The 27,930-nt window shown below is 41.7% G+C and overlaps 4 protein-coding genes across 6 annotated transcripts; 2 read left to right on the top strand and 2 right to left on the bottom strand.

Annotated features, from left to right (window-relative positions):
* Positions 1–4,628: 4,628 nt before the first annotated feature.
* LOC137255584 (uncharacterized) lies at positions 4,629–6,730 on the bottom strand. 3 transcript variants are annotated; one of them, XM_067793009.1, is made up of 3 exons: positions 6,428–6,472; positions 5,685–5,848; positions 4,629–5,317 (listed from the first exon to the last, which is right to left on the bottom strand). In XM_067793009.1, the coding sequence occupies exons 2-3, from the start codon at positions 5,819–5,821 to the stop codon at positions 4,657–4,659; spliced, it is 798 nt and encodes a 265-aa protein (XP_067649110.1). In that variant the 5' UTR covers positions 5,822–5,848; positions 6,428–6,472; the 3' UTR covers positions 4,629–4,656. The 3 variants fall into 3 exon arrangements, with proteins under 3 accessions (XP_067649110.1, XP_067649109.1, XP_067649111.1); XM_067793008.1 differs by lacking the exon at positions 6,428–6,472 and adding an exon at positions 6,544–6,730 and having other exon boundaries at positions 4,635–5,317; XM_067793010.1 differs by lacking the exon at positions 6,428–6,472 and adding an exon at positions 6,368–6,423 and having other exon boundaries at positions 4,635–5,317.
* Positions 6,731–7,340: 610 nt separating this feature from the next.
* Positions 7,341–9,168, top strand: LOC137255293 (uncharacterized). Its single transcript, XM_067792745.1, has 2 exons — positions 7,341–7,480; positions 8,514–9,168. Exons 1-2 carry the CDS (start codon positions 7,341–7,343, stop codon positions 9,166–9,168), a joined length of 795 nt encoding a protein of 264 aa, XP_067648846.1.
* A 1,375-nt stretch (positions 9,169–10,543) lies between these two features.
* LOC137255585 (uncharacterized) lies at positions 10,544–12,841 on the bottom strand. Its single transcript, XM_067793011.1, has 2 exons — positions 12,706–12,841; positions 10,544–11,365 (listed from the first exon to the last, which is right to left on the bottom strand). The coding sequence occupies exons 1-2, from the start codon at positions 12,839–12,841 to the stop codon at positions 10,710–10,712; spliced, it is 792 nt and encodes a 263-aa protein (XP_067649112.1). The 3' UTR covers positions 10,544–10,709.
* A 1,647-nt stretch (positions 12,842–14,488) lies between these two features.
* Positions 14,489–23,837, top strand: LOC137255586 (uncharacterized oxidoreductase YjmC-like). Its single transcript, XM_067793012.1, has 11 exons — positions 14,489–14,679; positions 16,223–16,330; positions 17,100–17,180; positions 17,425–17,486; positions 18,236–18,289; positions 18,508–18,606; positions 19,214–19,279; positions 20,022–20,210; positions 20,835–20,930; positions 22,077–22,187; positions 22,570–23,837. Exons 1-11 carry the CDS (start codon positions 14,514–14,516, stop codon positions 22,651–22,653), a joined length of 1,116 nt encoding a protein of 371 aa, XP_067649113.1. The 5' UTR covers positions 14,489–14,513; the 3' UTR covers positions 22,654–23,837.
* The last annotated feature ends 4,093 nt before the right edge of the window (positions 23,838–27,930 follow it).

Consider the following 27,930-nt stretch of genomic DNA (forward strand, 5'->3'; position numbering starts at 1 on the left):
CATTGTATCAGGATATTAACTGTCCTGAGTGACTGATGGTAGAGCAAATCATTTGATTTTGACAGTAAAATTACATTTAAGCTCTATTTATTTGGCCAGAGATCAGAACAATTCATCAGCAATATATACTGAAGGAAAGAAATAACAGAAACATTTCCACCAGAAACTGCCTGCAGCTGAGCAGTTATACTCTGTTCCTACAAAATGGCAGAAAATTAGCTCTGATCAGTTGTCAGGGTGACATAGTGGTCAAGTGTTAGCTCATTACTCCTGAGTCCTGGGTTTGAATCCCCAAATGAGTTCAATGTGTTAACCCAATTTCTGGTATCTCCAGCAGCCAATCAGTAGCTAGAATATTTCTAAGAGTGTCAGTTACCTGTACTCACTAGCCTTGACAGACACCACTGTCACTCAGTGTGCAATGATAATGCTTTACATCTATCAGTGCTTCGTGTTACCATTATGTTCTGTTGCCTTATTTGTTTCTCTCAGTTCAGTATATATGTTTAAATGGACTTCCAGTGAAATCAGCTAGTTAGAATGCGTGTCCAGCTGGAAACAAATCAGTTTTGAACATGGACACAGGATCTGGCTTCAGATTAAGTCACTTGATTATCTAATGTGTTGTATCGCCATTCTATTTATATTGCTACAATCCAACACTATGGCTTCGTCATGTCACGGGAGCGGTGGGGTAGCCTAGTGGTTAAAGCGTTCTCTCGTCCTGCCGAAGACCCGGGTTCTATTCCCCGCATGGGTACTATGTGTGAGGCTCATTTTCTGGTGTCCCCTGCCGTGATATCGGTGAAATACTGCTTAAAAGCGGCTTAAAACCAGACTCACTCACTGACTCGTCATGTCACGTCCATCTCTCTTTACTTTATTCAACACCAAATTTCTCCTGAAATCATTATTACTGGCATCGTTACCCCGCTTAACCCAAGATGTCCGTGAAGTGATAGAAGATTGATAGTCGCATGACTTATCCCACCAGGTACTCATTCACTGATGGGTGAATAGAAATATGTTAGCTAGTGTTGTTACACAACGGTGAATGAAGCCATTATACCACAACAGGTGACTGGATGAAAGTCCAACACATTTAAATGCACAGCTGCTTATGAAAGAACATTACATAATTTGGATGACAGTTTTCATAAAACAATGCTTTTGGTATTTATAGAATGCAGATATGATGCACTTTACAATCAAGGTTGATTGATCAATAGATTGAATGTTTCAACCATCTTGTCATTTTTGTCTGAACTGAATGGTAACAGGTCTCTATAATTGTATGTGGCCATCATGTACATTCTGTACAGACTTTAGATAACAGTCTGAGTCCCAAGTCTAGTAAAATTCTGTTTTGTCAGGTCGGCTTAGCTGGTAAGTGTAAATGCTGCTTTTGAAAATACATTAGGCTGCATAAAATAAATTAAATGTTTCTGGGGCACAGTTTCTTCAAAAGTGATGAGAGTGGTAGGACTTTTTAATTTTTCTTTTTATAGAAAAAAGGTGAAACGAGAAGAACACATTTCTCTTTTTTTTTCTTTCAGAAATACTGCTTGGGAGGTTTATAATGTGTTAATGAGTAGTACATTCAGTCACTCTTGTCCTTACAGACTGTCATTTTTTATAGTGGACAAACGGATGATCGAGACATATCAAAGTTAAAATTATTTGTTTTAAATGGCAAGAAAAAATTGTCATGCACACAAATAGAAGTAACTCGCTGATGCCCGAGAAACATTTCACTTTTTTTATTTAGCCTTGGTCCTGAGTCAGACAGTGAAAACCTTGAAAGAATCAACAACTGAGCATTAAGATGCTATTTGAGGATGGAATCAGTATCTCTTTGTATCACTACATCAGAACTTCACTTTCTCTGGCTTCAGATTGTGTTTTCCCAACAACTTGCTCAGGTAGTTGTTAATCCTATACAATTATTCTATAGGTCATGGCTGAATGCCTGATGGTTGAATAGTCAGAGGTTAAGGGTCATGGTTGTATATATTTTTATGAAAATATCATGATAATGTCCACGTTGTCATTAAATATGTTGTGGAAATTTGAAATCATAGACAATAAAAATATGTACTGTATTTTGGTAGCTTTGTTCTATTTTACTCTGATTGACTGATTGAATGGTGTAATTGAATGATGCAGAAAGCTTTAAGAAGAGCTGTCAGCATTAGCATTGGATTAGATTTTCATTAGAAAATATTCTATTAACACTTTTATATATGAAAACAGAACAGTATTTATGCTTTGTCAGTACTAAAACAATGCTATGAGGTTTGGGGCGGTGGGGTAGCTTAAAGGTCAAAGCACCCACTACTCACGCTGAAAACCCGGGTTCAATTCCCCAGATGGGTACAGTGTGTGAAGCCTATATCTCATGACCATAATCATGATACAGCTTTGCTGAAAGCAGAGTAAGACCATACTTACTCATTCAGTGAAGTTTCCTTTTTCTTAATATGTAGTGGAGTTTGACTATCGAAGATTAAAGTAAAAAATACTCCATACTCCATGGTGATGCATGTTTAAATTAGTCAGCTCATTTTTGAAAAATCAGTTTTTTGCCCCATTTCAAACAATGTGGTCATTCATTCAAATTCAATCCTTATCCCGGAACCATTTCATTTAAAAGCACAACTTAACCATCATTTTAAGCTGATTTACATCAAGTAATTGGTTTAGTAATTAGTATGCAGATTAACATATTGAGACGGGGGCTTATATTGACTTTTTATCATTCTTTAAACTTAAAGTGGAAATATAGTAAACTGGCCGTTCATGCAATCATCAGGCTCATTAGGATCCCATTTGGATCTGGAATGTACTGCTAGTGTATGTTGACCAGTCGCAGTCCAGTTCCTCCAAGATAAGTTCACATCATCGCGCGCAGTCTTCAGTTATGACTGAACAAGTTCTGGCTTCATGTCAAACTGTGACATTTAGTCCATCGTAACGAACCCTCTACCGACTGGGCAATCTTTTAAATTGTGTCACATGCAGTGATAGATTCCGAGTGACACCCGGAAAGAATACCAGACCAATTCTCAACCCTAGTGATCGGAAAGGATAGCAGACCCTGGTGCTGACCCTGACCCTGACCTTAATGATTGGAAGGGATCCCAGATCCTAACTCTAAGCGCAAGTGATAGGAAAGGATGCCAAACCGTAGCCCTAGCCGTCGTCGTGATTTGTGGATGTACGCTTTGCAGGATTTGGAGACAGGAGTGAACTACAGGTACACCAGGGGCTCCTTTTACTAAGGTTAAACTTAACACCCATTCTGCACCAATGCAGTAGGGTTACCCTAGTGACTTATTATTAACTTTGAACTTTGTGAAAGGAGGCTCTGGTTTAAACTCTCTTATATGCGTGGGACTATTTTGATTATATTGTTAGCACAAGTCATTGTTATACGAGCGTATACTCTTAGGATGAGGTCGCACTGTATGTATTCATACCACAAAGGTCCCAGTTTCGAGGTACCGCTAATACTGATTTGTGATTTCCTCGTTTTATGTCCACTTCATGGGTGAATATTGCAAAATCATGCTCCGCCCACAGATAGATTTAAGTCCACATTCCTATGTCATGGCTAGGTGCTTATCCGTTGTAAGCCTCCATGACTGAGACATCTCTGAAACCACTCGGCCCATGGGATATGAAGCCGACCAATCAAGTAATGGTGTTTGTAAGTAATGCTCAGCCCTGACTCGACTGCCGTATTGATAGAACTGTAGTCCAATTGGTCAACCCATTCCTCTTAGGTTATCACGAGGACTGTATGTTTAACGCGTAATTCAACAATATTCAAGCTATGAAATTGAGTGTAAAGCTGGAAATAATGGTTGACCTTACGACATTTTGGTCCAGTGAGAGGCATGAAGCAAGTCTGCGAGCTTAACCATTCCTGGCACATAACGAACAACGAGGATGGCTGAAAATAAAATCTTTCTTAAGTGCCATTAGGACATAACACATGCATTGCGTATCTGCATAGTAATATGCTCGTAACTGGCACAGTTTCAACCTTCAGCTTTCAACCTCCATGTTTGACTGTGGCCCTCACCACTCAAATTAAGGACACCGAAGGTTTTCTTCAGTGGGCTCATCAGCACATCCACCCATGTACGTTTCAAAGTATAGATTATGGAACGTGCACGTTTGTTGTTTAGGTATCCAACAAACTCTAGAGGATGTGTCGACGTTTGTGGTATAAACACAAAACCACACACACACACACACACACACACACACAGAGAGAGAGAGAGAGAGAGAGAGAGACAAACACACATTCTCTTTCTCTCACAGAGTGACACACAGTGACACAATCTCGCTCTCTCTCTCTCTCTCTCTCTCTCTCTCTCACACACACACACACACACACACACACACACACACACACACATATTTGGGAACTTAATGCAACTTAGAGTTAGAATTAAAGGTTTGTAATGGCCAGGCAATGCCAGGCCCGTCATTGGTGTATTCTTACATTTAAACTGAAATATAACATTTTGTAACAAACGTTTTGAAAGTTGGTAATGGCAGCTCCGACAATCCTATGACCATGGTCAGTGTCCTGATGATTAAATAAAAAATGAAACACAACCAATTGTAGCAAATGTATTGAAACCCTCAATGAAGGGAATTATACAATCTCCCGAGGGCTGTCAACTTGGATGTGTTAACTTCAAGAAGAGCGTTCTCCTTGTGGATGAAGTTATTGCCTTGTGTTATTCGAGCCTGGAACCACGCGTATCGTGCCACAAACGGCGCAGCCTCAAGTCGAGGGACGATTGCCTTCATGTAGTTCTCTATGTGCGACAGGGAGGAAGAGTAGGGACAGGCGAACTCCGTCAACCACAGCTTCTTGTTGTACCGATGGTACACAGTCTCCAGGAACCTCATGTCGCTGTTAGCGTTGCAGGTGTAGGTGTGGACGCCGACGTAGTCGACTTGACAGCCGCTGCAAGCTTTGAAGAAGTCATCCAGCCATTTGTAAGTTTCCTCTGTGCACAATCCCCCAACACTGCCGCATCGAGCTGGAGCGGGACTGACCAAGGACATCCCGTGGGCCGCTGTTTGGATCTCTCGCCAGTGTGTGGCAGCAGCTTGAGGGGTCATGTGGGACTGGTCTTTGTGGTTAGGTTCGTTGAAGCCGAGAACGTGTTGTGTGGAGCTTGGGAAGTTCATCTTCTGACCCCAGTAACCCCAGACCATGGGCACGAACTCCCCGCGTGGTTCGCCTTGACAACCCAGCTCGTGATGCTTGTTGTAGTTCGTGCCCCAGTCATACCTGCAGCAAGAAGGTGGCCAGTGTACACGCGGTGGTCAGTAGACAGTTAACACGTGATGGTCAGTAGACAGATTACACGTGATGGTCAGTAGACAGATTACACCAAATCAGTAGAGAGTGGGCCTAGATTTTATGCCGCTTTGAGCAACATTCCAGCAATATCGCTGCAGGGACACCATAAATGTTGTCTCCACACATTGCGTCCACTTGGGGAATCAAACCCGGGTTTTCATCGCAACGAGCGAACGCCTTAACCACTGACCTACACCACCGCCCTGGTAGTCAGGAGACAGTTTGCTGCTGTATTTTAACAGTGCTCACGATCTAAATATTTGATCAAGATGACCACCGGATGGTCGTGACCTACCACCAACTGACGTCGTTGAGGGCCTGTGTGTCGTTGCAGTGGTAATTCCCCTTCATATACAAACACACACCTTTCTTCGGAGTACCCGCGACCAGCAGGGACGTCCCCAACACCAACGTGCCCAAAAGCAGCAACATGTCGACTGCGTTCTTCAGCGTAGAACACTATCATGAGTACACATTGTTACTATTATTTGAAACCATCATAATGAACCAGTGAATGACAGGCGCTGCACGCTTTGATTGTTGTTACCGAACACCTCAGTGTTACTTTGTTAGAAACACTGGTGTCGGTTCACATTAAAGTGTACCAGCGATACACCATTAGCCAAGACAAATTTGCATTAGCAAAACATCGGTATTTTCCTCACATCATGCGTGACTCAATTATTGTTTACAAACAATTACTAACACCAAGTACTAAATAAATCCCCACAGTTGGGCATTCCAAGCGTGCTTCTCACTTGTAAGCGGAGTACATTGAAAATAATAGAAGACCACTCAACCAATCAGAAAACGGGAGGTAAGATCAAAAATATTATAAAGTCCTCCTAACTACACTGTTATCTCCTGCAACTCATGATATAACATTTTATAGATAGGTCCTGCAGCTCATGGTATAACATTTTATAGATAGGTCCCAACATAACGAGAAGTTTAATAATAACCACACCCATTACTGACCAGCTGAAAACCTGCTGACAAAATCGGGCAAATACTACCCCGAGGAAACCAAGCACCTACCTATTACGTGTGTAAAGCGCTTACAGGACGAAGGACGCATCTGTTGCGTTTACTGGGTTGGCGAGTGGGCAGATAAGGAAAGGTCAGATACAATCTGGTCAGACACGATCTTATACCTCAATTAACAATGAAAACATGTCAAAAGTCTTCTGCATTAATTCCTAGGGACGGAGATAGCCGAACAACCCGGATGCAGGTGCGGTCATTTTGTCAGAAACGTCAGACTTTGACCGAGTATTCTGCCCTGACCTCGGAGATCTACACACCGAACGCAGTCGGTCAGCTGTCTTGCTATCTCTGATTATCTGCAGGAACACTCCGACCTGAAACAGATAGAGTGTTTGCTGTGTGCAAGGACTGATTCCTGGTGAGTACATAATGTTCGGCCTTGTGCAACCATGTTGCACAACACAATCTCAACTTTCAACCAAAGCATGTATCAACTGTTTAAGAGCTAACCTCGCTTCCATTGGAAATATATGAGTAATGCTATCAGATAAGGTATGAATAATGATTCAATCAATATAGACGCCAGGGAATAAATAAACAAAACAAAACAAAATAACAACAACAACAACAAAACTATGGTAAACGCCCAGTCTGTGGTACAGTTACACTTGTCGTTTGTCTTTCTACTGGTACGGGCCTTGAGGGAAGTGGTTAACGCGCTAGCTCATCACGCCAAAAGTCCAAATTCAATTCCCCATATGCGTTCGATGAACCGCGCCTTGATATATAATGAATACCTATAGTCGTATGTAGAAATATTTACTTTCTTTTTGATAATAGTAATCTAACAATTTTTCAAGAAAACATTTACTGAACGTGATGAATTTAAAGTGTATTATCATGTCGTCTCGATTACGACTTTTGGACAGCCTGCACTGCAGCGATTCTTTCAGAAAGCAGCGCTATGACGTGGACGGTTGCCATCGTTACCGGTGTGGCCGGACTGATCGCTACAGCGGTGACAACACCAAAGAAAGGCATCGGCATCAGCATGAAGAACTACCACTGCAACGACACCGTGACGATGTGGGACGTCCACTGGTGGTATGTGTGTTGTCTTGTTATGTAGCGTTTTGTAACGTTAACGTTTAAATATATCGTTCAGTGAAAGTAAGAGTCAAGGACTGACATTCGCATATTGTTATTGGATGTGTGAGGTGGGGTGGTGTTGAATGGGGCAGGGGTGTGTGGGCTGAGATAGGGGTGCGTGGGGTGGGGTCGTGTTGCTTGGTGTAGAGGTGTGTGGGGCGGGGCACGGGTGTGTGGTGGGGTATTACTGTGCGGTGGTGTGGTGAGTATGTATGGTGGGGTAGGGCAGGGTGGCTGATGTCGGTGGGGCGATGTGGGGATAGATATTATCACCCACTTACCCTTTCACTCACTGAACCTCTAACTCACACATCCACTCACTCATCTACTGACCCTCTGACCCTCTCACACACTCACTCACTCACCTTCTCACCCACACACATAAAACATCTTACTCACTCAACCCCTCAGTCACCTACCCTCTCACTCACTCGCTCACTCTCACTGAACCTCTCTCTGACACACATTCACTCACTCATCTACTGACCCTCTGACCCTCTCACCTACTTACTCACCCACCCACTCACTCACCCTCTCACTCCCCCCCTGTCACTCCCCTTCTCCCTCACGCACCCTCCCTCACTCACCCTCTCACTCACTCACCCTCTCACTCAATCACCCTCTCACTCACCCACCCTCTCACTCACCCACCCACTCACTCACCCTCTCCCTCACTCTCTCACCCACCCCCTCACTCACCCTCTCAATCACCCACTCTCTTACCCTTCCACTTACTCACCCTCTCACCCACTGACCCTTTCCTTACTCGCCTTCTCACTCACCCTCTCACTCACCCACTCACTCTCTTACCCACCCCCTCACTCACTCACTCATTCACCCACTCGCCATCTCACCCACTCACTCTCTAACTCATTCAACCTCTCACGTACCCTCTCACTCATCTAATGACCATCTGACCATCTCACACACTCACTCACTCACCCTCCTATTTACTCGCCCTCTCACCCACTCGACCTCTCCACACCAGGTACAGCTGGACGCTACAGTACAACAATGACCACACGATGGGATGTTCCTCTAGAGGAGAATTTGTACCGATGATATGGGGTTTAGCTAATTTCACCCAACTAAACATACCGAGCTTCGCAACCCACGTCCTCGGCGTTAACGAACCCAACGAGAACCACCCGGGACACATGACGCCCAAAGTAGCTGCGTCCCATTGGCCTCAGATAGAATCTGCAGCTTTGGGCAAGTCGCTCATCAGTCCCGCACCCGCCCGATGTAACGTCAACGGCACCAACTGCCTCATGGATAACCTCCAGTGGCTGGACGAGTTCTTCAAAGAGTGTAGTGGCTGTAAAGTCGACTACGTTGCCGTTCACACCTACACCTGCGGCGTCGAGAACGACATGCGGTTCCTGGAGACCGTCCACAAGCGTTACAAGAAACGAATCTGGTTGACGGAGTTTGCTTGCCCCATGACCGACTCCATCACCCGTGTTGAGAATTACATGAAAGGGATTGTACCCAGGTTAGAACGTGCGCCCTTTGTGGCTCGTTATGCGTGGTTTGGGAGCCGTATTCCAGTCGACAAATACGTCCACAAAGTCAACGCCTTGCTCGAGGACGACAAGTCCACGCTGACGCCACTGGGAAGATTGTATAATACCCTACGGTAATAAATACTATGCCTGAATGCTGATACGGTCACCAAGGTGTCGGAAATGTGTGATCTCTCTCTGTGAAACGTGATACCTAGTATTAGTCTTGCCTATGTTGGTTTTTTTATTGTTGGGAATAAAATGAAGAATCCAATACTTGAAATGGAGCCTGTTTCAGGCAATCAAGGGATTGATAGTATGAGCAAACATTCCTACTATCCCGACTCGCACTGTCATCAGCATAGCAGGCTGGGTACGGTTGTGGCAGCACATAACAATATAGGCACATAACGTGTGAAGATATCATGCTACGCATCGGCAGAGCAGAATTAGGCAGAGAACCGACTGTGGAACGAACGACTAGTCGGTGTGTTCAGGTAATGACATTTGGTTTGTTTTGGGTGACTGTTTCAAAACATGTTTCTCCGCGAAAGGACACAAAAAACCCAAACATGAAAAATACACCATAACAGCCCCCCACCCCACCCCACCCCCTCCCCACCCCCACAACACATACACACACGCACACTAATAAACAATTGGAATATTACTGAGTGCGACGTAAAACTAACCTCACTCAATCACTCTACTACCAAGTGTATTAGAGATACTATTCTATTTTGGACACACCCTACAATATAGATAATAATGTATGTCCCAGTCCTGGATTAGCCCGTATATCATATGTATACTGAACAGCAAAAGTAACATCACTTTTCAAAACCTAATGCAAATTTGTTCTTACAACGTGGTGTTTTTGTTATGATTGTACTGTTTAGTTAACTCGTTTTTCAATACACATTGACAGTTATTGCAAAAATGAGTGTGTTTTCTGATAAGAAGACATATCAACCAACTGACCCGAAAAGCAGACGTGGTAAACGGTTCCGTATCACATTCGTGAAAATGAAGATGCTCGTGCATGTCGTGACAAACCCTACCGATGAAAACCAGTCCTAAACTCCCCTGAAATTATTCTTGATACAATCGACATACCCCAACTAACGCTATAGTGTGGCGTCAATGAGTATTTGCTTGACACTTTGCAAACTGGAACCACCTGGTATAGGAAAAGTGTCTGTCTGGACATCGGTCGATGATTCGATCCCCAGACTGTATTGTATCAGATACTTCTTGTTATCCTGTAACTCGGCCTTGCTGGGATAGATGACATGGTCAGCTACTAGTAAATATAAAGTGCCTTTTGTTCGGTATCCTTGTGGGTGGGGTACATAACCAGCATACATCCGGACTGTTACGAGACGCCGCAGCCACCCACACACACAAGAACACACACACATGCGCACGCGCGTCTACACACATAAACACACACACAAAAATGTGCACGCTTTACAAAATTAAACATGCTTTTGAAGAGACTGACGTGACACCATTAACGCTGTGACACACCATTATTCAATTTTGTTTCATGTACATTGAAAATCCTTCCACAACCCTACAAACTAGTCTGGTGTATACAATTCCATGTGGGGTTTCTGGGACAAAATGAGAGATCTCTTCTGAACCATCCTGAAATAACATGTATTTTTCAGTCGTTACTACAGTGAGTTGTAAAGTCTACCCAACGGCGTAAGACTGGAAGAATTCGGCTCAAGCAGACTGCAGATCGGGTCGATGTAACCACTTTGTGTCAGACGCGCTATGAACCAGGAATATCCTCCAACAAACTCTGCCTTTTCCAGACGAGGTATAATAGCTTCCATATACTCCTTTACTTGCTCAAACGTTGGTTTCCCAGGACAAGCAAATTCCGTCAGCCAAACCTTTCTGTTGTACCGACTGTAAGCGCTCTCCAAAAACTGCATATCACTGTCTACTTTACATGTGTAGCTGTGCAGGGCTATATAATCTACCCGACATCCCTTGCAGGCTGAGAAGAACTTGTCTAACCAATCAAACGTCGTATATGTGCAGAGACCCCCTACCACACCACATCTGGCAGGGGCTGGGCTCATGAGAAGTCTGTCTTGTGCAGCAGCTTCTAGCTTCGGCCAGTTAGCTGCAGCATATCCAGGTGTCATCCGTGACTGGTCTTCGTGGTTGGGTTCATTGAAGCCGAGGACATATTTGGAATGACGAGGAAGGGAGATGGCCTGTCCATTGTACCCCCACACCATAGGAATGAACTCGCCCCTTGGGGAACCATGGCAACCGTGTGCATGGTGGCCGCTGTCGTTCGGTCCCCAGTCATACCCGGAAAGACAATTTACGGTCAAGGTCACAATTTACGACAACATGTCGGTGAAAATCCTAATGTATCATTAGAATGTTGGTATACCGTGCTGCAGAAACGTACTTAAATGAATCGTATGTGTATTTTCGTAGTTTGGAATAGTGAGTGTGTGGATTGCACATAACGTTATATTCTGCAACTTCGCAGCTGTTTCATGCAGTAGGTCACACAGATTGTAGTACTAACTCCGCATAGAAGGGTATGGTATGCATGAATTATATGTGTCTGCCTGTTCAACAGAATCATGCACCTTGAACTTACCCCTGTAGGTAGTTTGTGCTCTCAGAGAGGAAGGTGCTGCTGTCTGTTGACTTAAGGCATGCATGTGCTGCTCATGTGACACAAGTATCTGCCTGTACCCTTAGACATATGGAGACCTCATCACTTTTTGGACATATTGTGACACATGGCATCTTGTACAGACTGAGACTTATGACGTCTTGGGCATATGGAGACTCATGACCTCTTGGACATACTGATCCTCATGACCTCTTGGACAGATTGAGACTCATGACCTCTTGGACAGATTGAGACTCATGACCTCCTGTCTATATTTTGAAATTCACCACCTCTTGGACATATTGAGACCTCATGACCTCTTGGACATATTAAGACTCATGACCCCTTTCGCACATTCATACCTCATGGCCTCCTGTCTATATTGAGACTCATGACCTCTTGGACATATTAAGACTCATGACCCCTTTGGCACATTCATACCTCATGGCCTCCTGTCTATATTGAGACTCATGACATCTTGGACATATTAAGACTCATGACCCCTTTGGCACATTCATACCTCATGGCCTCCTGTCTATATTGAGACTCATGACATCTTGAACATATTGAGACCTCATGACCTCTTGAACATATATAGACTCATGACCCCTTGGACATATTGAGACCTCATGACCCCTTGGACGTATTGAGACCTCGTGAATCCTTGGACATATTCAGACACCATGACCTCTTAAGCATATTGTGACTTCATCATAGAGCTGCATGCAGATGAGAATGAACGAGTAGTTTTTTGAATGAAGAGTTACGAGGATATTTCCTTGCTTGACGTACAACATGTCTTCATGTATTTCCTTCAACCCACAACGGATATTACGAACTTTGTATCCGGGCCACGTGTTATATATTTTAGTCGAAATGCTTAGAACGAACAACGGTTATCACGAACACAGTTCGCTTCAAGTTCGTTATAGCCCAGGTTTACTGTGTTTATGGGCCGGTGAAATAATTCAAACATTAATAAGTTTGCGACGTGGAACAACAAACACACAAGAGAACTTACCACCAGCTGACATTGCTCAGAACGAATGTGTCATTACATTGGTAGTGGTCCGAAAAGGTCAGTGAAACACCCTTCTTAGTTATAGCATTCACTAACAGAACTGACCACGCACATACAGTGAGCACTATCCAGGTCATATCACAAGCTTCTGAGTTAGTCCTGGTGTCACCCACACACGGACTCTGTTCATTTGGAAATGCGTTTTGGCGCTGTGACCGTAACGTTTGTTCAAAATCAAGGAAACGAGAAATCTGCTCCTTTCCACATTTGATGTAATCTAAACATCATTCTTTTAGAGTTTAGTATGTGATTTATTTAATATATTCAACACAAACCTTGTATTTGTGTTTTGAATATATTAAATGAATATGTGGCTATGTTTATAACGTTATCTGTCTGCGGTGATAATCTCATCTAAAGTAACCATACCGGAGCGAATTCACCATATTTCCTTCACTAGCCAGTGAAGATTCGGGTTAGAACTGGCCTTCAGTATCCCATGCTTGTTGTAAGAGGCGACTAACGGGATCAGGTGGTCAGTTTCGCGGACTTGGTTGACACATGCATTTGTATCTCCAGTTCCGTAGATCGATGCTCATGCTTCTGATCACTGGATCTCGTCCAGTCTTGAGCATTTACAGACCACCGCTACAAAGCTGGAATGTTGCTTAGCGCGGCGTTAAACAACAAACCAACCCATCAACCTTCTCCAACCTTCTCCTCTTCTGCCCTCTGAGGGGTGGTAGGGTGGTCTGGTAGTTAAAACGTTCCTTCATAATGCGAACGTTAAGATCAGGGTTCGATTCCCGACATGGGTAAAATGTGTGGAACCCATTTCTGATGTCCTCTTGCTGCATATTGCTAAATCTGAACTCACTCACTCATCCAGCAGAAAATGGGTCATATGACCTGGCAGGCAGCTTGGGTCATCCGGGAAATTGTGTCCATTGTGCTGCATGCATTTACTTCGTGGGTTCATGACTGTCAGCGTCAGCCTCCATCGGAACAGCAACTATCGATCATGCATACATCGTTTTTGAGTCAGAGTTCAATTGTGTCACCATGTTGGTTTTGGCCTTTCAAGATACACACACCAATATGTACTGAAACGTGAAGATCCTCTGTTGGTACCCCACTGGTCTGTCAGGAAAGAATGACAGTCAACCTTGAGTTTCTGGACTGTCTTAAAGTGTTTCCATCACAAGGGATCGATAACTCAAACTTTCATCAACAAGAGATGTTTAACTAAATAAGTTTTGATTTTGTGATGTTTTGTTACTTACATTGAAAATACATGTTGATGTACATTGTAATTATTTATGGCTGTGCCATCAACGGGGTATGGTCAGTGGAGTTATGCAATTTCATGAATGAGTGACTTTAATTTTACGCCGCTTCAAACAATAATCCAGCAGCATCACGGCTTCACGCATTGTGGGGGGGGTCGAAACCGGGTCTTCGGGGTGAACACTTTAACCACTTGGCTACCCCCACCGCCACCATAAAGCATTAATTAGCACGGACAGGTGCACTACAGAGTCACACACACACACACACACACACACACACACACACACACACACACACACACACACACACACACACACACACACATTAATAAAAAATAAATAAAAATAAAATACCGAATTCATTCACCACCCAAATTCCCCAACCTGTCTACTATATTATTTATTGAAAGCATACACTCCGTGGCCTCTTCACAAGTTCTTCTGAAACCAGACATATTCAAAGCATATATCACAACGTGATATGAATAGATCAGTTCCCCCACATGTAGAGCCTCACGTAATGGCGGGCTGGGATGACTTCACTGTCACTCGAGATGACCTGTACAGTTTCTGTATTCGATGTCTGGAGGCTACTGGTGCCAAGACAGAGCACGCCAAGTGTCTGACAGAGGTGCTGGTAATGGCCGACTACAGAGGTCACTACAGCCATGGCCTCAACCGTATAGGTGAGACTTGTCGGTTTCTACGAATAGAGCAGGAGGTCAGTGGTGGTTGAAGCTTGTGTACTCACATAGTTGTGTTGTGGTCGGGAGTGCAGATACTGATGACGTCATTAAAGGGTAGTGTTTATATTGTAGAAACCCGATAACGAGAGTGCTGATACTGATAACGTGAATATTAAGGGTTATTGTATATATTGTTCAGACATGCCAACGAGAGTGAAGATACCTATGACGGTGAATAAAGAATTTACAGACCCATACAAAAAGTATTCGGACACTTGACGTAATTTCCATAGACTTACATGTTAATTTAGTGTAGCATAAATAATTTTCATGATTTTAATTTTCGCAAGACTCGAGTCAAATTTTGCACATTTGTGGAGAATCATCTTACCTACAATCACATAATTTCTGTTTAATTTTCCGTTGCTTGTTCATCGAATGGCGATAATTTAATCAACATGTGTACAGTGCCGTGATCTCCTTAAACACGGCGGTCTATGGGATTGTGCAGTGTGGAACCATACGTAAGTTGATAAATGTGATGTCATTAGTTAAATAGTGGTCGGAAAATTGAACTGAAGTTATGTGCGCACAGCAGAGATGATTTCCAATTTGCCGGTCAAATTTTACAAAGATCCACCCTAAACCCATCTCAAGAAAATTATTTATGCTACACTGAAATAACATATAAGTCCATGGAAATTACGTCACGTGTCCGAATACTTTTCGCACAGTTCTGTATGTAGGTACTGTTCAGACATGACAACGACCCCGGTGTGTTTTGGAGCTTCACCTGCTTTCGATGTGTGGTTTTTAGCTTCTGAGATATTCTTATGGTTGGATTCAATTCGATGTCTGATTGATAACTGTTTGGTGTGTACATTTATGTTGCCAGTTATAATGAATTCTATTCATGAATATTCCTGTATTAAAATTGTTGGTGAACAGAAGGCCACTCAACCCGTGGAGATCCGGGCTCGAACTTGCCACGTCATAAGAGGCGGTTCGGTTCGCTGACTTGGTTGTCGCATGTCATCATGTCCCCAAAGCGTAGATGGATGATGATGGTCAATGTATTGTCTGGTCCAATCTGCATTATTATCGGACCACCGTCATATAGCTGGAATATTGCTGAGTTTGGCGTTAACAAGCAATGATCATACTGTTGACCATCTTAACTTTTGATGCACGGCTATTGGAGATCTGACGTTTTGATACATGCCTGTCGACCTTCTGAACTTTTGTGAAGACACATTCACCCTCTGATCTGTGATAAAGACACAATCATCATCTGAACTATACAGTGGAAGCTGTCTAAACCGGCTCTCATTGGGACTGAAGAAATAACCTAGTTTGGACAATGTGCTGGATTGTAGAGCCGATGATAAGTGTACAAACCAATGATATGCCAGTGTTGACAAGTTGCTGGATTGGACAGATGCCGGTTTTGGCAGCTTCCTGTGTAATATAAACACGGGGTGTTTAACAGACACATATACCATCAGAATGTTTTAACAGATATACAATCTGACCTTTGCTGCAGAGATGTACCTAGGTGACCTCGTGTCGGGAATGACGTCAACACTAGACGAACCCGAGGTAGTGAGGGAGACGGTAGCAACAGCTCTTGTAGATGGCAAGAACGTGCTAGGTACGTATCATTTCAACGATTGGAAGATCAGTACATTTTACGGAACACACCATTTAAACCCATTAAATCAGACATGTATAATTGTCTTCAGCGAAATAGTGATGTGTTGTAATGCAACGAGGCAGCTTTTAACTCTTTACTGGACTTCCCTAAAATATGCTCCTGGGAGCCGATTGAAATTAAAATATTTTACACGATCAGCACATGCAAGATAATGCCCAAAATACCAACAACTATACCATAAGCATGTGTTTACCAGATACTGTGCCACTATCGGCAACGGTCACAAATGCATGCAAATACACGTCAATTATTCAACTGTGAAAATTAGAGGGCACTCAAGAAAAGAAATTGCATCATTTCTGTCACTGATGCGCGAAATTCAGGAATGTCCTACCCCCGGCTTCTATTAAACTTTTGTAAATATTTTAAATATTTCGTAAAAGGCCTTCGGCATTGGACGTTCTTCTAACAATCTTCCGAACTATTTCAAGGACATTAGGACGAGATTTGTTCTGAGCGTTGGTATAATTTGATTCAGCCTTACGTCTGTGTTCCTTGTATACACGTGTTTTTGTTGATTCTGTCTTCAATTCTGATTAGCACGAATGACTCACTGGTCAACGGCAGCTCAACAGGCTGTGCGTTTGTGATGCTGATTCAAACATGTGAATGGTTCAACGTTGGGTGTATACAAAGTGTATAGAAATCCACATTAGTCATCATGCATAGTCATATATTGTCTCTATTGTGTTGTGAACTCTTTCAGGTCCAGTGGTTGGCAGGTTCTGCATGGACCTCGCCATACAGAAAGCCAAAGAGTCGGGGATCGGATGGGTGACAGCCAGAGGTATATGTTGTATCAACGTCTTGTCACTTAATACTGCAATTGATTGTACAGATCGGGCAACTATTGATTCCTTTCGGCTCTGTCACGACGGTCTGGTCCAGACCAAAAAGACGTCAGTTTTTACTTAGTAAATAAGTTTGTTATTATATAATTAGTTGTCATGGTGAGTCTACACAGGGTCCACAGCAGAATATTCCTGATATTAGTGCCAATTTTCAATAATACACATCTTCTTCATTTGCAGCATCAAACCACTTTGGTATCGCTGGCTGGTACGAACTCCGTGCAGTGGAACAGGGATTAATTGTGAGTTGCTGAATAAAGCACCAGTACACGACATCCAACACAAATGAGTGAGTGAGTGAGTGAGTGAGTCAAAATTTAACGTCACATCTGCAATATTTCAGCCATATCGTGACAAGGACATTTAACATTGGGACTGAATATATGTACTTTATAAGAACCTGCCAGCGATGGTAAAAATATACTAGAATATCACAGAAGAAAAACAGTAAGAAAAACTGAAACACTGTAATTAAAGAAGACAATACAAAATAAAACACGGGCAATGGGTCGCCAACAACTGAAGGTAGATCACCATACTAGAGACCACGGGGACTTACAGTACCTTTGCTACCTGCATGGACCCAAGGCCTAATAATCGACAATCTTGTAAAGGTCACTAGCGTCACCAACAAAGAAGGCATGAATAATATACGTAAATTTTGAAAAGTTCACTAGCATCACCAACAAAGTTTGCATCACCACTGAACGTTAATCTTGGAAAAGTCACTCGCAGAGGTTGCGTCACCAAAAATCGCCAATCTTGTAAAAGTCACTAGCATCACTAACAATGATTGCATCACCAATAATCGCCAATTTTGTATAGGTCAATAGCATCACAAGCATAGATGACGTCACCAACCAGGGCCTCCTTTCACAAAGCATGAAGGTAACCTTAGTGCAGTGTTAAAGAATTGGAGTTATGGTTAAGTTACTAGTAATGGTTGACTAGTGAAAGGAGCCCCAGATCAGGATCTACCATTTTATTACAGGGTATGGCCTTCTGCAACACCTCTCCGAATATGGTTCCAACACGTGCAAGAGAGGTACAGTACTATTTACTTACTGCACATCCTAGCATCTCGTTTCAACCCAGCAGTTGCAGCCATTGGCTAACTCTGTCAGGTTTGTCTTAACTAGAAACAGAAGACTTTCATGATCGTATACTGTCTCTGGAAAGTACTTCTTGTTGATGTGCGTTTTTATCTTCCATTCATAAACGTGTTATCACGAATGTTTAGTTGCTGATATATTCATTTCATAGAAAACACTTGGAACCAATGCTATGTGCGTAGCAGCACCGGGTAACCATGGTGACAGTTTTGTCCTTGACATGGCAACGACGGATGTGGCACAGGGAAAGGTAGGTCAGAGTTTGTATGTCAAGTTCACTCAATACACGTCACTCAATATGTTAAAACTGCATGTAATTATCAAACATACGATATCAGATACGATAACCTATATTTTGAAGCATTCCTGGCTGACTATATTTCAATAGTGATAGCTATCCTCTACGTGTCTCCATGGCCATATGTGTTTGTTTAACACCACACTCAGTAAAAACTTAACCAGACAAGCTGGAAACCAGGATCATTATCATCTATGCAATTAGGATACGATGACATGTGTCGACCAAGTCAGCGAGTCTGACCACCCGATCCGATATATTTATGTCCATATGATTCCTGCACGCCACCAACACCGTCCAAGAAATACAACATGGACGACGACTTTCTGATGTGTTGAACTTACCATCTATTTCCAGCTGGTACATAAGCCTAAGATTAAGAACTGTACTGCTAGGTTGTTTGGATTGGTAAAGTAAAGATGTGTCAGAACCGGCATTAACCATCAAGATGACAAGGCTGTTTGTTCACACACTTGTCCAGCTTAGAGAGGTTTCTCTGTGTGTGGTCAAACAGCTCACTGAATGAAGATGAATGTATGCGTGTCCCTTTATTGCACAGGTGGAAATGAAACACCGGTTGGGACAGGACCTTCCTCATGGCTGGGGCGTGGACGAAACGGGGAAGGTGAGCTACAATTCGTTAAGAACAATGGGTGAAGTACAGTCGTACTTTACCTATATTGACAGTATTGTCATCGGTTATAGTGACATATACACATGCTGAGCAAACACACACCACAGTGGAAATTCAATTCAGTTCATCAATGTCCAATTAGAGCTACCGGAAATGATGACAACAAACCGATGAAAACAAGAATAGGACAGAATAGGACACTCTGTCCACTTTAACTGATCGTGTTACATGCGTCACCGGTAGATGTATGATGATCACTGATACATATTATATGTTGCTCACTGGTCACGAGGTGGAGGTCATGGGTTGAGGTACCCTCAATGTTTGTTTATGTCCGTTCGGGAACATACCATGTCAGTTAACTAGTTAAGGTAGATATGCTACATGCTAGTGTAACTTGCATTATAACTAGCGGAAAATGACTTTGGAAAATGTCGTTGTTCCCAAAACCTTAGGCAAATGGCATCATATCGAGTGTGGCCCTACGTACAGGGACATAATAACCAGAGTGCACTGTATATTGTAAAGTTTGACTTTGCAATGCTATCCTGCAGTATGGGCACTGTGATAACAGGCAGTGAGTTACAAAAAAAGTAAATGACCTTCTTAATACTGAAACCCAGAAATAGAACGTAACATATTCTTCTATCCGTGATCAGTATTTGTTAGGTGATCGCTGTGGGTTGTGTGGGAATGGCGTGTGGTCCTGTATTTCTGTTCTCCATTTCCCCAGGCATCCACTGACACCCACCGGGTGCTGCACCAGGGTGGACTACTGCCTTTAGGGGGCACAGAAGACACCAGTGGGTACAAGGGCTTTGGACTAGCTATGATGGTGGAGATATTTTGTGGCATCCTCAGCGGATCCGATTTTGGTCCTTTCATTAGACATTGGTCATCTCATTCTAAGCAAGCCAATCTGGTGAGAGAATATGTCCTTTGAACAATAATTATTGCTACAGCTGTTAACATGCAAGACTACGTTTCTAAGCTGTTTTGAATATGACGCAACACAGTTGTTGGTCAGATCCCCGCCGATCCTAGGTTCGAAACCTGTGTTACTACCTACATACCTTTGAAGATCCGAGTTAGAATTGATCTTCAGAAAGCCATGCTTGTCGTTAGAGGCGACTACCGGGATCGGGTGGTTGACATATCACCGTATCCCAAGTGCGCTGATCGATGCTGAAGATGTCTGTCTCTGGACTGTTTATTTATAGACAGGGCTCCGTCTTACAACTAGACATGTGTTACGTGTGACACATGCTGTGTTAAATATTCATAATGTTTATGGTATTATTGTGTGGAGCAATGTAAGTATTTCTCTCACCGCATTGCAGTCTATTTTCTTCTTCACTGATGCTTTTATCTGTCCGTCCGTAACTGCCGTTGCATACACTTGAAATTGGGCTTTGATAAAAAAAATTAATATCACCATCTAATAAGTATTTATTAATTTTCCATTTCAGCCACTATCAACTATGGGTGTATACCTTCTTTTGTCAATCAGTAAATTATTGTAATACTGACCGTTCCTGTTTCACAGGGCCAGTGTTTCGTTGCCATCGACCCCGGTTCTTTTGCGCCAGGATGTGAAGACAGATTGAGTCAGCTAATGGATCACTGCAGAGGACTACAGCCGGTATGTTAAACTGAACGTAACTAAATCATTGTGATATTGATATTGATATTGATATTGATAATGTTGTTTATTCAAATTCTGGGAAGTCATATTAGTTAAAATGTTGGTTTAGACGATCATCGCTTGGGCTTCCTACTATTATTCCAAGCGAACAGGGCTTTCTCATTTCCGTAGAACGCCGATGTAAACGCGCAGTTCCAAACGAAAACAGTGAGTGAGTTTAGTTTCACACCGCATTTAGTAATATTCCAGCAATATCACAGCAGGGGACACCAGATAATGGGCTTCACATATTGTACTTATGTGGGGAATCGAACCCAGATCTTCGGCGTGACACTCGAACGCTTTAACCACTGGGCTACCCCACCGCCGTGAAAACAATAAAGGTGGATCAATTTAATAATACACAGTATGACTACAATCTCATTTCGCCTTAATACTAGTCGACATGTTTCATTATTGTTACTGTGAATAATTTGCCATGGCAAAAGGTATAAGAAATCCCCTCAGAACCAGCAAAGTATAACACTGAGAAGTCTGAAATGTTCTATAATTTCGTGCTAACAGAAAGCAAGATACATAGATTCACAACAGAGGTTTCATGTACAATGCAAATGAGTCAGATCTAATGAAATGGGTCACAAATATAATGTCAACTCACCAAAGTCTTGGTGTGAGAGTGAGAAACAGTTATACTGAATGTAACACAGCGTGCGGCCATGGAGTGGTTATGTAGGTCAAGCGTTGACAGAGGCAGGCAGATATATATACTCCAGTTAATCTGTGTGTGTCCGTCCTCAACGCGATAACCAGCCTTTATGTACAATGTCAGCGTTTCAAGGACATTCGAGCACTTTGCGATCGTCGCTATCAACGTAGATTCTTTTACTAGTCTCGCGGAAGTACGCACAACTAATCAAAATATTAAGTCAAGAGGAGGGTAACTCCAAAGCGCTACCTAAAAGCCTGCTGCCAAAGTACGAAAAGTACTGAACATTTATGATACGAAATGTGACCCATTATAATTATTACTTAATCAATAATACAATTTACAGAAAATACACGGTCGTGATAGTATTTTACACATTTCACACTGTATATAGATGTTTGCTTACTTTCTGTTCCCGACGATGACTACGACGTCAGGCGGAAGGAGAGACGGAAGTGCTGGTTGCTGGAGATCCGGAGCGCAAACACATGAGTCTATGTGACAGTCTCGGAGGAATACCTTACCACAGAAATCAAATGAAATTTGCGGTGAGTTGGACGAACACACATATCTCTAACTGGGCAGAGCGTTGAGATGACCAGACAGGTTATTGGTTCGTCTGCTACTAGATTCTCAAATGGGCAGTGATTTTGTAATAACGCCGTTTTGGACAATATTCAAGTTTCATCAGAGTTATTCATAGAAGGGCGAGATATGCGAAGACTTGACCAGAACAATTCCACCCTAGACAAAAGAATCCCGATAACGCCAAGAAACAGACATCCACATTCTCAGATATCCAGAGGGGAGATGGGGCTTGGCGGATCCAGAGGGGGTTGCAGGATGTGCCTCTAAAGTCTGCGATATGCCACAGACGTAGTAACCTGGGACGACGTACATCAAACTTATACTTGTGTGAATTCATTTCAGGATGACGTGGCAGCCAAGTACAACGTTGAACCCCTCCGGAAAACGAAACGAAGAAATAGCATACAAGAATCTAAATCTCCGTAGCAAATCTGCCAAATGTCCGTCCATGTATTGGTGTTTGAGACAGAATTGAATAAAATATTAATAATGAGTGTTTTATTGATTAGAATAATAAGACAAGAGCAGGGAGAGGTTCAGATTGGTGCTTACGTGTTTTTCTTTCAAATGCTATGTGTCCCTGAACATTTCCTCCATTGACGTGTGTGTGAGTGTATGTATGTATGTATGTATGTATGTATGTATGTATGTATGTATGTATGTATGTATGTATGTATGTATGGATGTATGTATGTATGGATGGATGGATGGATGATGGATGTGTATGTATGTATGTATGTATGAATGTATGTATGTATGGATGGATGGATGTGTATGTATGTATGTATGTATGGATGGATGGATGGATGGATGGATGTGTATGTATGTATGTATGAATGTATGTATGTATGTATGTATGTATGTATGTATGTATGTATGTATGTATGTATGTATGTATGTATGTATGTATGGATGGATGGATGGATGTGTATGTATGTATGTATGTATGTATGAATGTATGTATGTATGGATGGATGGATGTGTATGTATGTATGTATGTATGTATGTATGGATGGATGGATGGATGGATGGATGGATGTGTGTGTGTGTATGTATGTATGTATGTATGTATCCATGTATGTATGTATGTGAGTGTGTATGTATGTATGTATGTATGTATGTATGTATGTATGTATGTATGTATGTGAGTGTGTATGTATGTGTGTGTGTGTGTGTATGTGTGTGTGTATGCATGCATGGATGGATGTGTATGTATGTATGTATGTATGTATGTATGTATGTATGTATGTATGTATGTATGTATGTATGTATGTATGTGAGTGTGTATGTATGTATGTGAGTATGTATGTATGTGTGTGTGTGTGTGTGTGTGTATGTGTGTGTGTGTTGTAAATAGATAGAGTATAATGAGTTAAATTGTCCTATTTTCGACCATGTCGAAATTAACCAGTTTTATTATGTCCAAAAGCAATATTGAATAAAAAACTGGTGATTTGCGTATAAGGGAACATCTGAAATGATCTTTGTTAACATTGTTGCTTGCAAAGTAACATTTTGTTTCCATTTTCTGTTAGGAAAGTTAGAAATGTTTATTGATAGGAATAATGTTTCTATACCACAAACTGAAAATAAAGTCGATGACATTGGAATTCGTTATTATGTGTCCATGTTTGTTTAACAAGTCCAGCTTAACATTCCACTCGATATTACTGAGAGCTTTTTTGTTGAATGCCACATTGCCATAGTAACACAAATTTTCCCTTTTGCTTACCCAGGTTCATATTTTGTAAAAGCTGATTTGCGACACCGAGACAACGTAGAAAGAATAGAAGAAATCATGTAAACATTGAGGCATTGTCAGATATCTGCACATCAACGTGTGCAATGATGCAATTTTGTCCACACACCACCTGAGTTTTGAAATCTATTGTTTTCAATCAATCCATTCTTTTACAAAGAAAACCCGAAATTTGAACTTTTGAGGACATAACTGAAAATGAGTGTCAGTATCATTTACCGCCAAGCCATATCCATATACCCCGAAGGATGCATTTGGAATAACCAAGCCTCTCATCAACCTGGACAACACTGGATAGCTATTTGGATGAAAGATTCGAAAAAAGCAGAGTTTTTGGACAGTTTGGGAAGAGAGCCTGAGTAAAATCAAATAACATTCCACATATTTCTACAAACGAATGGTGTGTCTTTCCAACACATTGATGCTTCAAATTAAAAAGAGTAAAACCTGTGGACTGTATGCTTCGTTTTATGTGATGATGAAAGCCAAAGGACATTCACTGCATGATATTCTTAATCATTTTGCTTTCAAACCAAGGTTAAACGATATGCCAGTGTAGAGATATGTTTTTTCATTATGTGTCGCTTATAGTTAACATGGTCCTCCACCTTAAAAGATGTGTATGTACATATCAAACTGAAAACATGTCCACGCCTTGGACATCTACATCAAGGGCAGGAATGGTGATTTAGTCTAATTGCCCATGGACCCATGTCAGTAACACGATGTGTATGTACATATCAAACTGAAAACATGTCCACGCCTTGGACATCTACATCAAGGGCAGGAATGGTGATTTAGTCTAATTGCCCATGGACCCATGTCAGTAACACGTCATGTGCAACCACTGTCTGAGAGTCTGTATTCAACCGGAACAAGAAACATAAACAAGAGATACTGGAGGCCCTATCCTGATGACCCTAATATTAATATATTGGAAATGGACCAACTACTACTATTTGCAGGCAAAGGCTATTCTATTCCCGTTGCTAATGTGGATGTTTACATGATCTGTTACAAGAAGCAAGGAGTCAAGATTGACATACCCCCTTCTACAGACACGTTTGCTCTCACGTCTCCCACCCAACAAGTCGATCAACACGCTAAGATAGTGAGTGAGTGATTGAGTTAATATATCGTGACGAGCACATTTAACAATGAAAAGTAACATGCGTACATTATAAAACCTGTCAACGAAGGACAGTAAAACACCTAGCATGTCACAATTAGCATTAAAACTAGTGTGGAAAGTTAAAACTGATACCATTATATGGACTATACAGTATAAAAAACAGGCTATAGATCGCCAACAACAGAAGGTAGATCACCACACAACGGACCATAGGAACTTACCGTACCTTTGCTACCTGCATGGACCCTAGTTGGTTTTACATCATCCCCTCAGCCGTCAGCAATTTGGGAAATCTAGCCATACAATAAAAAACACTTATACTACGATTAAAAACCTGGAAATTTAGAATTTACTTTGAATGTTTGTGGACTTACATAGCCTCTCAGGCGGATAATAATTTTACAATGCTTCAACCCCCTTTGAGGGTACAGCCACCAGCAATTCAAGTTACTAATTCAAACTACAAGTCATTAACATACACCTATTTACACAACATACAGTTCAAACTTCAACCAAAAAAATCAATTTCTTTTACAAAACCTATAATTAAATGAGAATTATCGCTACGATTAAAACCACTGGAAGTCTAAACGTACAGGAAATGTTTTGGGACTTACGTACCCTCTCGGGAGGACAATAATTTTACGGTATTTCAGCCCCCTTTGAGGGTACAGCCACCAACAATTCAAGTTACTAATTCAAACTTCCAATAATTAAAATACATCTATTTACACAACAAGTTTTTACAATTCAACCAAAAAATCAATGTCTTTTAAAAAAACAATAATTAAATGAGATCTAACGCTGGTAAAAAGATCCTTCATTGTTTTAACTGTAAAATACTTATCCCTTGTGATGGAGAATTCAACACAGTCAAGCAGAATATGCTTGACCGTGACTCTCTCATCACAAGGAATACAAAACGGAGGATCCTCACCTTTTAACAGGTGCACATGAGTATATCTAGTATGGCCAATACGACATCGTCTTAAAATATCCTCTTCAAATCAAGACTGACAGCCAAAGTAGGTGCAACCAATATACGGTTTTATTTCAAGTAATTTATTTGTACCTACTTGGGTGTCCCACTTCTTCTGCATCAGATCACGGCTGTAAGTTCTAATGCTAACTTTATAATCAGAGTATGGAATCAGAAGTGGTGTCACAGATTTGTTGAGTGCTGCCTTGGCAGCAAGATCGGCCTTTGCGTTACCAGAAATGCCTACATCGCTTGGCTATGTTTTCCAGCTCAATGCTGGCAGCAGAAATAAATGGTTTTATTCTTAAACCAAGAGGCGGAACAAGAGAAGATTTCTTATTGTATAAATCCGCATACAGAGAATTGAAAACACAGTTATATGCAGGGTTGGATTCATTTGAATATAGTTTTATTACATACTGTAAAACTAATTTTATACGGCGCTGCTCAAGAGGTGGTTCATCAGCTTCGACATACAGGCTGTCTACAGGTGATGTTCGAAAGGAACCAAGACAAAGTCTGAGACCTTGATGATGGACTGAATTTAATAGTTTTAAGTTGCTTTTGCAGGCTCCACCATACACGATGGAGCCATAATCAAGTTTAGAACGAACTAGTGATCGATATAGATGGAGAAGGGTAGCTTGATCGCCTCCCCATTTAGAATTTGAAACCACTTTCAACAAGTCAAGTGCTTTCAGGCATTTAGTTTTAAGTGACTTAATATGCGGTAAAAACGTTAAGTGTGAGTAAAACATGAGACACAAGAACTTAGCTTCCTTCACAACTTTGATTTGGGTGCCATCTAGAGAAAGTTCAGGGTCTTTATGTGGTTTGTAGTTACGACAAAAATGTAGGGAGTTAGTTTTCGATTTAGAATGTAGAAAAATTAGAAGCCGTTTTCAAGACACCATTTATTAGTCTTGTTTAAACACAACTGCAGTTTCCGTTCAATAGTATGCATATTTTTACCACGACAAGAAATATTAAAATCATCCACAAATAACGATCCATCAATTGAATCGTTTAAAACTTTGGACAAACTATTTATCTGATACTAAAAAGTGTTACAGACAAGCTGCTGCCTAGTGGGACACCCTGATCCTGATTGTAATGATCAGACAGGGTAGAACCCACGCGGACTTGAAATTGTCTGTCATTTAAAAAGTTGGCTCTGAATTCAGGCACGCGACCTCGCAAACTGAAATCATTGTAAATCTCTTAAAATGCCATATATCCGGGTCGTGTCATATACTTTTTCGAGATCAAAAAAGATAGACAGAGCATGTTGTTTATTAATTAGTGCGTATTTCACAAATGATTCCAGTCGAACTAGGTGATCGACAGTACCTCTGTTTTTACGGAAACCACACTGTATATCTGTTTTGAGGTTATTTATCATGCGTTCCATGGTCTTGCAAACACAGCTTGTTAATGAAATCGGACGATAATTTGACGGATCCGAATGATCACGTCCAGGTTTAGGTATTGGTACTACTATATGCATCACGCCACGAGGAAGGAAATTTCCCGGAAGTCCAAATATCATCAAATATATACGAGAACGTCTCTAAACAGGATGCTGGTAAGTGCTTCAGAAGTTGATAGTGTATGTCATCAGCTCCTGTAGTAGTGTCATGAGCTTGATCAAGAGCAGTGTGGAGTTCATGAATGGAAAATGTTTCATTATAATCTTCCCCATTATCTGAATTGAAATTAATAGTTTTCTTTTCTTGTTCCATACCTTGGACTTGGGTGTTCCGAGAATTTATTTTGGATACATAATTTTGCCAAGATTGGCGTTTGTTCTGTTTAAAAGTACGCCGCGCTTTA

Source organism: Haliotis asinina, chromosome 11 (genome assembly GCF_037392515.1).
Source record: "Haliotis asinina isolate JCU_RB_2024 chromosome 11, JCU_Hal_asi_v2, whole genome shotgun sequence".
Lineage (NCBI taxonomy): Eukaryota > Metazoa > Mollusca > Gastropoda > Lepetellida > Haliotidae > Haliotis > Haliotis asinina.